The sequence below is a fragment of the Pholis gunnellus genome, assembly GCF_910591455.1.
Source record: "Pholis gunnellus genome assembly, chromosome: 18".
In the NCBI taxonomy this organism is placed as follows: Eukaryota; Metazoa; Chordata; class Actinopteri; order Perciformes; family Pholidae; genus Pholis; species Pholis gunnellus.
In genome coordinates, this window is record NC_136545.1 from 11,622,065 (window position 1) to 11,637,405 (window position 15,341).

At 41.1% G+C, this 15,341-nt stretch overlaps 1 protein-coding gene across 1 annotated transcript; it reads left to right on the forward strand.

The window, feature by feature from the left end:
* Nucleotides 1-1,433: 1,433 nt before the first annotated feature.
* On the forward strand, nucleotides 1,434-12,590 carry antxr1b (ANTXR cell adhesion molecule 1b). Its single transcript, XM_079179560.1, has 18 exons — nucleotides 1,434-1,648; nucleotides 3,804-3,875; nucleotides 3,960-4,031; nucleotides 4,186-4,267; nucleotides 4,389-4,422; nucleotides 4,657-4,736; nucleotides 5,198-5,266; nucleotides 5,369-5,449; nucleotides 5,545-5,605; nucleotides 5,811-5,909; nucleotides 7,028-7,097; nucleotides 7,193-7,271; nucleotides 7,855-7,950; nucleotides 8,050-8,091; nucleotides 8,231-8,323; nucleotides 9,925-10,083; nucleotides 10,887-10,967; nucleotides 11,667-12,590. Exons 1-18 carry the CDS (start codon nucleotides 1,443-1,445, stop codon nucleotides 12,048-12,050), a joined length of 1,860 nt encoding a protein of 619 aa, XP_079035686.1. The 5' UTR covers nucleotides 1,434-1,442; the 3' UTR covers nucleotides 12,051-12,590.
* Nucleotides 12,591-15,341: the final 2,751 nt, after the last annotated feature.

The window sequence follows — 15,341 nt, forward strand, 5'->3', positions numbered from 1 at the left end:
ACAAAACCTTATTTTTAACACTTTAAAAGGAATAGTTCGTCATTTCTACTCATCATAAAACATTGGCCTTCAATACAGGCATGAGCTGGTCAAATAGACCAATGCGTTTCTTTCAGAAATCTCACATACCTTTATTATAATACTGAGATTATTCAAAAAGACATTATAGTTGCTAAGATACTCTATTATATTTGGCCGTGGCATTTTAAAGCAAGTTCCTGAGACAAATGGTTCAAGAGTTTAACTGAAAGTCGAACTCTGCAGTGATGAACTGTCTGAACTTCTAAATGAAGAATGACAAAAAAAATGGAGAATTAATACACTTACGCTTTACTGCAGAGACTAAGAGGAGAGGATTGATACCATTTGTACATTATGCACAGTATGAAGTTGCAGTCAGCAGGGGATTAGCGTAGATTACTGTAAACCCTGGAAGCAGGGGGAAACAGTTAGCCGACTCTGTCCAAAGGTAACAATCCACCTACCAGTGCCGCTGACTTTTCTTCATCATGTTAGGCTATAACATGTCCGTAGTGCTTCTTGGCTCTCACAGTTGATAATTTAACTTTCTTTTCTTCTGCTTGAAAGCTAATTTTTCTTGTAATGGAGAAATTCTGTGGATGCAGTTTAGAGTCTTAAATGTATTTCAATAATTTCTGAATGTATGACCCAGATATTGTCAATCCCCTTTCTCAGGTCAACCCATTAATTAAGACATTTTTCTTTTTCTTTTCTGATTCTTAATCAACCTGGAAATTGTACAGACATTCTAAATAATCAGATTTGTATTATTATTCTCCTCCATGTGTATAAATCCCTGTGTAGCTTTTATTTTCTTGCGTGATTAAAGGTTTTCCTGTGCTCGACATTAGATGATCTTGTATCAGCCGTTCCAACAAAGTGTTGCATATGAAAAGATACAACTTGTCATTATTCCAGTTTTCACTGAGGTTACGTTTTTACTTTTAAATAAACTGAACTGAAGGACCAGTACAGTGGCTTGCATGTTGCATGTGTTAACCACTAAGTGGCACTGATGGTTAGCTGTTGAATTGAGTAAACCTGCAAGAAAGGTGAAAGAACAAAAACAAAAAAACAAGAATTTTAGCAAGAAAAAGAATCTGGTGAATGCTGCAGGGTCATTCAGACAAACATAGAATCACCCACACTTTTGATGATGTGAGCTCACGGCACCGTGTGCTAAAATGATTTAGTGTGGAGAGAGAGCGAGAGAGAGAGAGAGAGAGAGAGAGAGAGAGGGAGCCAAAGACTCCAACCAGCTTCACTCCTCCTCAGCACACAACTGCTGCTGAGGTGATGGGACGCTGACCCAGAGAGGAGCGTTTCATGCCTTGGGAGAGAGTTGTCTGCACAGCATGGCTGACCACACCGGTGTGTTGTGAGTGGGAAAGTGGCCGAAAAACTCCAACTGGAGCGCATTAATGTTTACCGTCTCTTTGGTTGAGCTGGTGCTTTCTCTTAAACCTGGGGTGATGTCCCAGTGCTGGTGCAGGCAGGTCCTGCTCGGTGTGGAACTGGGCATGCTGGTGGCGGTGTTGGTGGCCGGCAGTGCCGGACAGATCCATGACAGGAGGGAGGCAGGGTCGTCCTGCTATGGAGGATTCGACCTGTACTTTGTTTTGGACAAGTGAGTGCTACTACTTGACTGGTTTTGGTGCATGACTCATCTGAGATGGTTTTGAAGATAAACATCATTCAAAATCATCTCCAGAGACATTCAATGGGCATGAAAAATGTGCTATTGTGCTTGAACTAACAGAGAAACACTCACTCAGTCATCAGATCCGATGATTTCTTGTGGCTCAGGATTTGGAATCTTTCTACCACAACATTTTATAGCTTCAGCATTTTCCAAATTTTTGATTATTTAATTGAGGAGTGAAATAATCAACAACATTGTAATTATTTGTCATTCTGCCCTGCAACAAGCTATTTTCATTATCGATTTATTGATTAGTAGTCTTCAGATGTCTTTCTTTGTCCGACCAACAGTTTAAAACTAAAAAATAATCTGTTTAAAAGTCATAAAGAACAGAAAAGCAGAAAATACTCACATTGGAAAAGCTGGAACCAGAGATTGGTTTTCACTTTTGGCGTGAAAATGACTTAAAACAATGAAGTGCTTTATCAAAACAGTAGTATATTCATTTCCTGTCAATGAATCAATCAATTAGTTGACTGTGTCATTTTATTTTCCAAACATAGGAGCAGATTTCTACAGACTTGAGTGCAGACATGAGGGCTAAATTACGCTGCGCATTAAACTGTCACGATGTGAAGCTCCTCAACAGGTCATGTCAAGTCATGCGTCAGCGTGTTGTTGTTCTGTGGGCATAAACACAAGCTATAACTTAGTTATAGAGTAGAACGATTTGACGAAAACTGTGTTTACACAATGATGGATCATTTGCAAAGTTGCTGATGCATTCACTTCAATGATAAAGTGCACTGCGGGGATTCCTGTTGTCAAAGTGTGGCCACGTTTCACTGACAGGAGCTCACATTTAGTCCCGACTTCAGGTCTCTGTGCTTCAGTCTGCAGAGCCCTCTCTCCATTAGAGCCAGATGTTCCAAAGATCCAGAGTTATTGGCTGTCTCTGCACTGGGACTCACATCACAGGATAAATGAAAACATAAGAGAGGGAGAAGAAGTTATGCATATTTGCCGCACGATTCTTTTTGATTTCTGACTTCCGCTTCAAAAAGCTGCATTCTTCTTCTTCTGATTGTTGTGTCTTAGCGCGCACCTGATTCAAAAATCACTACTTGACATGAAGCTAAGCTCAATGACGTGGCACTTTTTTCGGTTTTTGTTTGGCACTTTGAAAATGAGCAGCGAAGCCACATTGAGAAAATGTGGAAAAATAAAGCTTCAGAACTCACTGGCTTCTCTCTGTGAAGTTTCACTAGGATGAAGACGTAGGTGGACTCATACAATTATGTATTTACAGAACATTTAATATGCTGATAGTTCATGGGACACTGACAACAGCAAAACAAACGTGCAAAAAGCAGCTACAGATAAACAAACCATTAGATTTTGGTATCTAGAATTGCATACCAACAACTTAAAACTACAAAGGAACACAGTTTGGCTATAAACATTTTTGAATGGAACATTGCACATTGTTTATAACCTGAAGCTAAATGTGCAGTACTTTGGATCAGACTCAAATAATTTAATCTATCAACAGTCATTAATTGGCAACAATTTTGGCAGTCAATTAATCGTTTAAATCATTTAATTCAAGCAAAAATGCAAAATAAATAGCACGTTTCGGTCTCTCAAATGTCAAAATGTCCCACTTTTATTTGTATTAAATGATTTTAAACTCAATATATTTGGGCATTTTGCATTTCAGACAAGACAAGCGATTGATGACTGATGTTTTATAGACCAACCATTCAGCAGATCAATTAATAATGACAACAATCTTTAGACGTAAACTCAGTGGGAGAATGATGCAGTCCTTGATCGGGTCAACATCACAATCTCAAAAGTGAATGTAAGATTCACGAGGAGTATTACACAGTCTGTGAAAACAGCAGTTAGTTTCAGCTTCATCAATTTTGACATCTTCTGTTTCTTGCAAGTCCTTTAACTGCAGTGCATGCTGCAATGTTTACAGTATGAACTAGATGCAAAGTGCAGTGTGGTTGAATCTCGTTACAACTGATTGTGTTCAACATTATCGACAGGGGTCATGAAATTAAACGCACTACATGACATAGAGACGTAGAACCTCCGGGTAATTTAGGACTGCTAAATTCCTCTCTTTCAGGTCTGGCAGTGTGCAAAATTACTGGAATGAGATTTATTACTTTGTTGACCACCTGGCTCACAAGTTTATCAGGTAGGTCCACACAGAAACATCACATTTAGAGAGAAAATGATAGAGCGTAAAACATGAGCCGTGTCTTCTTCTTTTTTTCCCCAGCCCTCAGCTACGGATGTCTTTCATTGTGTTTTCAACAGAAGGAAGGATTCTGATGGCACTAACAGAAGACAGGTGCATACATGCGCAGCCTCACTCAAACGCTGTAACGATTTTATTTGCACGTCTGTTGCGTTTTCTCGTATTCAGTTGAATTTAATCATCTGTGCCATCTCTTTCTATTTCAATTAATATGCATCGTTATTCTCTGGACTACGTCAACGATCAGAGAGAAGATTCGGGCTGGACTGGAGGAGCTAAGCGTGGTGCAGCCAGGTGGAGACACCTTCATGGACAAAGGTTTTCAAAGAGTAAGCCATCTGTTAAGTCAATGGGAAACTGATCCTACTTGCCCAGCAGTATGGCATCTGACTTTTTAAATGAGGCTCATTTAAATTTATAGTCACTGACGCCTCTAAACTTCTCTCTCAGGCCAGCGAGCAAATATACTACGGGACTGGAGATGGTGAGCAGAACCTTTTTCCTTTTTAGCACCTAATCCATCCTTCTACTAGTGGACACTTTTTTCATCAGAACTCATGTGGTACAATCATTAGCACGGACATAACAAAAACAGCGATTTTTCCATCAAATAACAATTACGTTCAAATCATTTTGGAAAATATTATAAAAATGGATTCCACTGGAGGAGAATCATTTTTATCATTATTCAAAAACAGCTTTTTTCTCGGACTTTCAGGTTTCCGAACAGCAAGTGTTATCATCGCCCTGACGGACGGTGAACTGAGGGAAAATCAGTTTGACCTGGCACAAAGAGAGGTGACTTGAAAACCACTTAGGGTACTACCCTAAATTAATCATTATATTAATGCACTAGTCTCACTTCTTTCAAACCCAGTCTTCCTAAATGCCAGTAATAACGTAATGTAACGTTATAGTCATCATGTAATAATGCATCGTATTGCTTACGTTTCCCCCTCACATTGTTACTTGAAAACAATATAACACCAGAGATCTTAAAGGGTAAATCCACACTGACTTACATATGACAGCCGCATGACTCTCAGTGATGTCACAGCAGATGTGTTCCAGCAGCTGTCAATGACATCGTAACATCAGCAGCAAACATCACAGATGGAGCTGTGTCCACAAGTGGGAAAAGCTTGAACGTTCCGGCTCATAAAAGGGCAGTGCAACTGCACTTTTCTCTCCGTTGTGATTAACTGATCATTCATCCTTTCACTGAAGCGTATTTGTTGCTTGTTTGTTCAATGTCTCAGGCCAGCAGAGCACGCCAGTTGGGCGCCACTGTGTACTGTGTGGGAGTAAAAGACTTCAATGAAACCCAGGTACATCAGTCAGTCAACCAGTAAACCGGTTAACCAACCGATGAATCAATCAATCCAAACTACAAGACAACCAGTTAATCATTCAGTCATATGTCTCGTCAGCTTTCAACGATAGCTGACAGTAAGGGCCATGTCTTCCCGGTGGATGATGGATTCGATGCGCTACAAGGAGTCATTGACTCGGTGCGCAAGACACAAGCATCACAGAAAGATGATTAAATACCTCATTGAGTATTTTTGATCAACTGTTCATCCTTTCATGTTATTTTCTCTTACAGATCCTGAAGCGATCATGCATTGAGATCCTGGCTGTCGAGCCCTCCAGCATCTGTGAAGGAGGTAAAGAGACATTAACACCTGTATTATTTATACTATATCATATATCATATTTAGTTTATATATAATACTCCAATTGAAAGTTACATACAAGCATATCAAATACATTATATCTATGATTCTTCAGAAATACACATTGCATAACCTACTGCAAGGAAAATGATATGATTATAAAATATAAAATATGGTGCATTTAATCCCACTTCAGAATCTTTCCAGGTGGTTGTTAGAGGAAACGGTTTCCTTCACGCCCGGGACGTACAGGAAGTTCTCTGCAGCTTTCGCGTCAATGACACAGTTACTTTGAGTAAGTACATACACCAATTAAAAATCTGTTTTAGGATGTATTTTTTGTGACTTTTAAACTGAATTAATCCCCATTTTTATAAATACATGGGTCAAATCAATATGTGTTACGTGAAAGGAGTCACTCGTAGCAACAAACCCACATCGAACATGAAGTAAGTGACTAGCATGTGAACATAGTGGAGTATTTAGCAGCCTAAAGATGGATCCCAAAATAGAGCTAAAAGGAGAGTTAATGTTGGATAAAATGTATCGGTTTGTGAGACACAGGACTTCAGATTAATGCTAATGTTGCTGTGTGTCTGCTCGATGTGGTAAAGAGGTAAAATAACAAATAAGTTCACCACATCAACTTTAAAAAAGGCCATCAAATGTCAAATGCGAGAGCTTGTTGTGGAGTTCTGGCACCAAAAGCACAACGTCCACAAAGCTCTGTCCAAAAGGTAACACAACCATAGAGGACTGAATGTAAATATGTGAATAAACTGTGCATCATCCTCTGGTGTCCACGTTGTATTGTGAAGCGATCGACAGAAGACAACAGTGTTGTGTAGGTGTGTGAATCCAAACTATTTATAGACAGAATAGATTGGGGATTTCACTCAGCAGCCATAAAAATCATTGTTCCAAGTTTGTTTTGGCCGTGCATATGGAGATGGGTGGAGGGAGAGCAGCTCTTTGTGGCTCACAATGACTTAACCCCCCCCCCCACACACAAAAAAAACCACCCATCAACACCATCTTCCCCTTCTTTAAATCAGCTGGTATAACGCTCAACGCTTCTCAGATGTCTGGAGGGGAATGTGGATCTCATCAGGGAGGAGCACTGTCTTTGCACACACTAGACACTCACTCAGCCAGGGTAAATAAACCACAACCCTCCCTCTATTGCTTCATTTTCCATACGGAGAGGAAGTCCAGGGATTTAATAACAAAAAGAATATTTTGAAGCTTGAATGTCCTGAAGTTTCAGGGGAAAAATCAAGTTTTACCTTTGCTTCACTTTCACAACTTTCTCTTTCACCAATGATCCCAACTTATCTTTAAATTCCTATACTCTCAAACCGCATCATGACAGAATATTGTGATACAAGTCATTATGTAATTCTATTTCCACAGTGAAAAGACCGTTGGTGGTGAGAGATACCTACCTTTTGTGCCCAGCTCCTGTTCTGGAAAAAGAGGGAACGTGAGTGAATACTGTTACCGTCCACAGACGGGGGGGGGGGGGGGTGTCTGGGTCTTAATAGACTGAATGTGCCAACTCTCCTACCATTTCTACAGGTCTGCCACCCTCCACGTCAGCATGAACAATGGCCTGAGCTTCATATCGAGCTCCGTCACAATTACTGCAATCACTTGTGTAAGTACAATGTAAAGCAAGATGGCAGTAAAAAGCTGAACTCACACAACAGCTCACAACTAAATGTACTCGATGAACTTCAATCTAAACCTCCGCTTATAAATCTGTTACCTTGTAACTCCTGCTACAAGTATTGTTGGCCATATGGAATCATTGTATAACCCCCCCAAAAAAATTCCTTCTTATACAGCTAAGCTGTTTCGTTCAGTTTGTGTTTAAAGAAACTGCTCCTTCCCCACATGTCTGCAGCTGCAGCAGCTTGACCCTCTGACTGAGTTCGCTGCATTTCATTATCATGTTATATAATTTGAAAAGTAATCTATAATGTCCTCTGCAAGTATTTCACCCTAGTAAACGGTGGAAGCGGCAATCTATATGATCACTAGCCATCTAAAAAGAACCATTTCCATCTAGTTTTGGTTGAAAAGGGAAAATTGCATCAACATAAAAACGAGATTATTTAAAACACACAAAAGCAAAACGTGTTTTCACAAAGCAGCATGAGGTTCAGTGAAGTCGTGTGCAGGTTTGCTGAGCAAAGGACTCACCTGTGGTTATGTCCCGTATCTATTGTCTCCTCCAGTCCGATGGGACCTTTGTGGCCATAGCTCTGCTCATCCTGCTGCTCCTGCTCACCATCATTCTGCTGTGGTGGTTCTGGCCTCTCTGCTGCACCGTGGTACGACGGCCATCTTGGATCCTCCCAGAGTGAAGAACATACAAATGTGTTTACGTTGGGACACATCGATACACCTTCTTTTTTTTTTCATGCTTGCAGGTCATCCACGAGCCACCTCCTCCAGTAATAGAGGAATACTCTGTAGGCAGTTTCATTTTTTCTTTCACTTCTCTGCACCCACACTCATTCCTTTACATTAGTCCTTACCTTGTTTGTCAGCTATCGTATAATCTATTTGCTTTACTCTTGTAAACAGTAACACCGTTTCCTTCTTCTTTAGGATGACGAAGACGGTTTTCCCAAGAAGAGGTGGCCCACAGTGGACGCCTCGTACTACGGAGGACGTGGAGTCGGAGGCATCAAGAGAATGGAGGTAGGAGGAGAGAACGGCAAGCCAGATAGCAAATCAATTAATATGTAATGAAACGTACTTAGTCAACATGTTTTCCAGATACTTAAAACCGAAGAAACAAAATAGAAATCTTAATCAAGTCATTATTTTCCCAGCGTGTATGTTGCACAGCTGCTTTAATCACAAGTTCTTTCTTACATCGAATCAACATCAAACCAGTGTTTCATGCTTCTTTACACGCTTTAGTAATCTACTGCATATATTTAATATATCAACCAGCTTCAGGTTCATAGACGAAACACGTGGCGGCCTTGAATCTACACTCGGCTACTTTGAGAGAGATCAAGCACAAATCCAGCAGGAGTACAAAGGGAAACAGGAAGCGACTCATTCCTCAAAAGAGATGAGTGTGCAAGTCCATGCTGGAAGGGACTGAGTCACTTTGTTTTTGTGACTACTTCGGTGAGCCAATGAGAGTCAATATGAGGCCATCTGGCCAGTAAACTGCAAGGACGACAGATTTACCAAATGCTCGGAGGCTAGGATGTGTACTCCGTTAGCAAGCTTGAGCCTGCACAGGAGATATGAAGGTGCCTTAAAATCTTGTGCAAAGGCTTCGATTGAGGTGGTAAAAAGGAAAGAGTCCTCAATTCATGTGAGGAAAAAAAGGAGAAAAGGTAAGCAGAGGAAAGAAAAGATGATGATGTCAAGAGATTGTTAAGGAAGAAGAAGAGGCAGTCAGACATCTGAGCCCCGTGCTACCTGATTCACCACCAACGGAGTGAGACCGACACATCTGCAGGTTAAGAGAGGCGTCTGTTGAAGACGGTCAAGGAGACAGAAGTCACCTTCTCAGTGTGAAGGGCTTCACAGACTGGCACAGAGGAATCTCTGCTGTTAACTCGAAGCAGCACCGCTTCCAACCAGAGCAACGGAAAATATGCACGACTTCATTTAAGTACTTTCTCTGCCAAGTTAAAGCCTTCATGGCTTCTCTGTGGCAGCGGCAAGGGAGTTAATCTGAGTTATGAACTTCCAAGGTTGCTTTGACAGACCTGGTTTCACTCTGGATGTGATGGATCGTTCTTGACATTTACTGAAGCTCTTTCAGGGGTTCTTTGAGTATCAAGTAATTATCACTTGAGAAAATGCTTTTGATGAAACTTTCTTACATTTGGGGAGACAGACTTCTGCAGCAGTGGGTCTCTTGCTGCATTTTTAGGGGTTATGCTAAAAAAAACAGGTTCAAAAGTAATTTAGGAAAAATCCTTAAATCTGAAACTTGGAAACGTAAATTGACGCAATTAAATTTTGAGCCAAGGGAGCAAACTTCAGATTTCTTGTGGATTTCAGAGGACTGGGTTTAATTAAACCGTAGACATGCAACGAACATCTGGATATTCAAGGAAAGAATAATTGTTTCATGTACAAAATAAAGCAGTAAGCGGCTCTGTGAGATATTGCTAAATCCTAAAAGCCAGCAGGCTAACATACTCACAATGACTGCTAACATTTAGATGTTTAGCCATATTACTATTTTGAACTTATTCTAAACTGTAAAGGAATGAGTTCCATTTGTCTCTGATAGCAGCTTAGTGCTGAAAGCTTTTGTTTCTGTTCAGGTCCGATGGGGAGACAAAGGCTCCACTGAAGAGGGAGCCAAACTGGAAAAAGCCAAAAACGCTCGAGTTGTGATGCCCGCAGAGGAGTTTGATCCACCGCGGCCTTATTCCAACGTGCACAAATCCATCCGCCCCCAGAAGTGGTACTCTCCCATCAAGGTGCTCCGGTTCTTCACTTTCTAATCGTGTTATTCCCTCAGGACTTTTGGGGTTTGGTGCATATTATTCATCATGATCATATAATACCCATTTTAAAAAGGTTTTTTTTTTTTATTTATAATTATTTGACAATCAAATTAGTCTTAAAAAAAATCTTTTTCCAGAGCTTTCAACCACATCTTATGGTCATCCTCGGTTTGCTCAATTGTCATAGAGATGTATAACTGCCAGCAAATGTATTTAATGACATGGATTACATACTGCTAACATGTGTATATAGAGAATGATATAAATACCAGATGTTTTAAAACAGACATCTTCCTCACGATGCCGTCTCGCACCATCATCTAAAAATATGACCTTTTGGTGTTTCTGTGAACGACATGTGACCAGGACATAGTTAGTAAAATGTGTTTCCTGACATATTAGTCAGCTGGATGGACGGTAATAAGAACCAGACATGAACTGAGCTGACCCCTGAATATGGAATGTGTTGAGCGGGTGTTATTTCTAACTAAATACATTCTTTGTTTATCTGTCGCTCCATTATATAAAGCTTCCTATCCAAGAATCAAAGAGAGACATCTGGAGCACAAAGTGAAGCATATACAGTCTGGCAGAGCCACAAATAAACACACAAACTCGCTTGCTTGTTCGTTAACTCAGCTTTTAAAGGATTGTTTTTGCTGCACTGCTGGCCACCGCACTGGAGTTATGTTAATAGTCTGGTTGTTATAAGAGCTCACTGGTATAACATACTGTTTTTTTTATTTGTGCCGTCATCTGTGATCATCTCTCCCCAGGGCAAACTGGATGCTTTGTGTGTATTCCTGAGAAAAGGCTACGACAGAGTGTCTGTGATGCGACCTCATCCTGGAGACAAGGTGAGAGACATCGACAAGCCAGAGATTATGCAAAGTCGAGGCCGTGATGCTGCGACTTCCTCTGTGCGATAATGAAAAACAGCATCATCTCTGTGCAGCTGTAAGAAAACAAAGCAATCAATAACATCGTGAACCAAGTAACTTTTTGCAGGCAAACATGTACGGATTTGCCAAAGTCATGACTTCTGCAAATTAAGGATTAAAGAGCAACGGATCAAAGAACAGAGCGGAAACCAAGTCGAAACTCATCTGCACGACATTAGATACAATTATTCCATTGACTAAACATTTTTAAGCAGTCAAAGCTGCATCAGAGTGACTTCAAGCAAGCAAACTCTCAAGTGGCAAAGTGAGCAGACAAAAGGTAAAAAACAACTGCAGTATTGTCTGGAGGAATGCTCTTGTCTGCAGAAGTCATTTAGGGTAAATGCAGCAAGCCTCCTCCGGCGTCGGCTCTGCTGGGCTGGCAGGAATGGCGTTTCCTTTCCATGACATCCACCAACAAAAGGAATTTCCTTTTTCCATCTGTTGAAAGCTGTACCCTTCCAAAGCCTGCCACTCGCGTTGCCACAGTAGATTCGGCAGTGCAGTTTCTTGTCTTTACAGATTCACTTTTATTTACATCTCAAGATGCACAGTTAAGTTAATAATCAAAACAAGCCTGTACAGTGACCTGTGATTACTTTTTCTTCATCACAGGGCAAGTGCATAAACTTCACCCGGAGCAAATCCTACCCTGCTCCTCGCTATCCCATCTACAACCATCCCTCCACGCCCGTCTACACTTTGCCCCACAGTAACCGGCGGCGTCCTTCAGAGGGCAGCCACGTCTTCCATTTGCCCCTCTCGCCAACTTCAACGCTCCCCCCTCTGCCGTCCACTCCTCCCCCATCCTCCTCCTCCACCGCCCCTCCCATGTACACACCGCCTCCAAACAGAGCACTGGCCCCTTCCAACATGAGCTCGATCTCTGCGCCCCCATCTCCGACTGGCTCCCTGCCGCCGCCACCTCAGGGTCCACCCCCATGTAGAGCGCCTCCTCCGTCACGCCCGCCTCCACGCCCCGATCATGAGAACTATTGAACATTGTACAAACAAGAAGGAGGTTGAGGAGAAGGATCCAAGCTCAGGATGGACACCTGTAGGAATCCGCTCACTGTGCCTCTGTCCAAACAGAGGGAGTGTATAACGTTGCCTTTTGAGGCTGCAGCTGGCGATTCAACTCCTGCAGAGTCTGTTTCCCTCAACACGCATCAACTCTGACTTTTTTGGTTTAAAGTCTAGAAAGTGAATATTTAGCGTAGTGAGCACAGCTTTGGCTATTAAATGCTATTGGATCTAAGCAATGTATTCATTTTTTTTTTAAGAACACTTCTTCCTAGTATCAAAACGGACACATTGGTCAAGCGTTGCAGTGGGCCGTGGAGTCTTGTAGATTTACATTTTGGCCTTCGCCTGACGTGAATCTTTTGATCTGAAATGTATCTTTCACTGCTTTGTGCAGTGAAAAGCAATAATCAGCAGAAAATCCAGTGGCTCAGCAACTGCGTCATGTTTTTAATTCGTGAACATTTAGCAAGTGTCGTCTTGGAAAATGTTTATTTTGTATAAATAAATATTCATTATTCACAGAAAGATATACAGTACATGATATCGCATGTCTGATTTCCATGGACAATGACAATTTTAGGTAAAAGTAAGAAATAAACTGAATAATTTGACATTTTGGGAAATACACTTTTGCTTTCTTGCCGAAAGTTAGACAAGAAGATTGACACGACCGTCACATTTATATGGTAGATATAGAACCAGCAGGTGATTTGTTTAAACAGTCACAGTGTGTCACTTCCTGTCAAACCACAACTTGTTTTTACATGTATTTTTGTGTATGGAACAAACAAACATCTTTTATAACCTTTACAGTGTGTAGACATGAGGGTGGTATCAATCCTCTCATCGAACTCTTAGCAAAAAAGGGAATGAGTGTATTTACGAAAAAGTCATAGTTTTCCTAGAAGGTGAATTCGTAGACATCTCACAAGAGACCCCTACAGAGGGACAAGGCCAATGAATGATATCAAAAACATAGTTCTCCTAAAATCAGTAAGTTAGAAACCAGAGACTCTCGTAAAGATGTCTGCAAGAAGCTCTTAAGAGTTACATGCACTGTTAGGTGCCATTTAGGTTTCTGACGAAGGTGACTTCTGGAAAACAACCCTGAGATTGATTTAGCTGCCAGAATGACAGCCTGTAGTTTTTTAATCCGGTTATTTGATGTATTTGAAATTAAAAGTAAAACGCTTTATCACAACTCAAGCTCAATCCGTTGGTTGGTGGCGACAGTTTAGGATTTACTCACAACTTGAAATGCCCTATGTACCCGAGGTTCACCTCAGCCCTCACTCACTGGCATGCACCCAGCTGGACACACTTAGGATGAAGGTTGAAGACAGCAGGGGGGCTTTTACTGGGAGCAGTTGTGAAACTGTGAAAACAATGAGATTCTATAAACAAGAGTTAAACCAAACATGTTGTAAGACATGACTTAGTAACATGGAAACAGGGCACAATTAGTCTGCAGGTGAAACGACAACATTAACTTCTCATAGGCAGTACACCACACAGTAATTAATCAGTTAATTAAAATAAAGTTTTAACTGGTACTTAGAATGATGCATTAGCTCCAGACAGCTAACAACAGCTAGTGTGATGAGCAGGAAGCTGCTCATGGAAAAGCTCTAGTGTGCAGGATTTGGCGGAATCTAGCAGGGAGGCTGCAGATCGCAACCCACTCATCGGAGTGTACGGTAAGAACCACAGACTGAGAACCCACTCAAAGTTCTCCCGTGTGGGTGCCAAGCGGTTGTTGGTAGAAATACGGTGGCCGACGCGAAAACATGCGAAAGTCCCTATTTAGAGCCAGTGTTTCAGGTAATGATACCCTGAAGACACATCATTATTAATACCCCATGTCTGCCAATAGATCCCCTACACGTGAAACACTGTGCCTCTTATCACAATCAACAAATCGCAATCGCTTTCATGACTTACAGGGAGACTTGAATAGAACGCAGGCGTTGTTAATGTCATTATAGTTGCACCTGTGATTTTCCTGCTATGACCAGTCAGAATGTGTGCTGTGGGACTTTGTGATGCCTGGACTTCAATTTGAAGCTCAGCGCTCACACCCTCAAATAAAAAGTAGGGTAAATATAGTGCACTATATATCTAGTAAATAGTGAGTCATTTCAGACACAGAGTGGGACTTTTATTGCTGTATAAACGTTGGTGACATCATATTATTCTCAGTGTAAATCCAACCTGAGCAGAAGTCTAATCAGCCAGAATTGAAAACACCTGTGTGGGTGTGCAGGGCCTTTAACTTTAAAAACAAGTGATGAACTTTGTCCTAACAATGAAAGATGATACAGTATACGTATATAAGCCTTGTTTTAAATCAGGCCCCTGTATATGACCAGGCAATTCAATTTAGTTTGCTTTTATGCCTGCATGGTTTCAGAAACATTTTGGGGGACCTATCAACAGTCATTACAGGAGAAAAGCACTACATTGTCTGTCAGGAGATTTGCTACTAATCTTCACATCACTGACAAGAGGAGTCGAGCTGCGGTTGAGATGGTTGTTACACCTCGTAAAGATGCCCCCACATGTCTTCATACAAAGATGTTTTGGTCAACACTAGATACTTATATGGAAAAACTGGAAGAATTTGCTGGAGGAAAAAAAAAAAGCACATCTGGGCTGCTCTGCTTTCCTGGCTGGCACTGCAGGAAATGTGCATACAGCTAGAAAGTGGATGGATTAACAGAATGAGGAATAACTTGAAATAGTTTGCTTTATTTATAACTGCACGGTTTGGAGTAAATAGTTTCCATTTTGGGGTAAATTGTGTGTTGACTCTCTCTAAATAATACAAATGTAACTTGATTTTCAGATTTTAGAATTATGCAACAAGCCAAAGGAGCAGCCAGTCAGTAGCCTTATTCCACTTAAAATAAATCCTAATATATCTTTTCCATGTGCTTTCCTTGGTTTTCGTAGCTCTTTCTTCATTTGTAAATGCTTTCACAGATGCATGCAGACGGACTCGCAGTCCTGTGGGCAGTGAGCTCATGGAGGCGTGTCTGAGAAAACTGCCAGAAGCAGAGGCAGTCGGATTCGAGGCCGACAATAAAATCAAAAAAACAACTATGATACTATGATCTGGAGGAGGTATTTACGCCGCTCAACACTTTATCAAGTCCATCTGCAAACAGTGCAGAGAGCTGTCAACAACATGTTGGATTATACCTCCCTGCTGAAGAGCATGGCTAACTTGAGCATAAAAGGATTTTCTGTTTTTCATCCTTTTGT

Excerpts from the sequence above, each read along its gene's own strand:
- antxr1b (XM_079179560.1), top strand. The coding sequence starts at position 1,443 with ATGTTTACCGTCTCTTTGGTTGAGCTGGTGCTTTCTCTTAAACCTGGG. Across the intron at positions 4,423-4,656 it reads ATACTACGGGACTGGAGATG|GTTTCCGAACAGCAAGTGTT; the intron begins GTGAGCAGAACC and ends TCGGACTTTCAG. Across the intron at positions 5,267-5,368 it reads AAGACTTCAATGAAACCCAG|CTTTCAACGATAGCTGACAG; the intron begins GTACATCAGTCA and ends ATGTCTCGTCAG.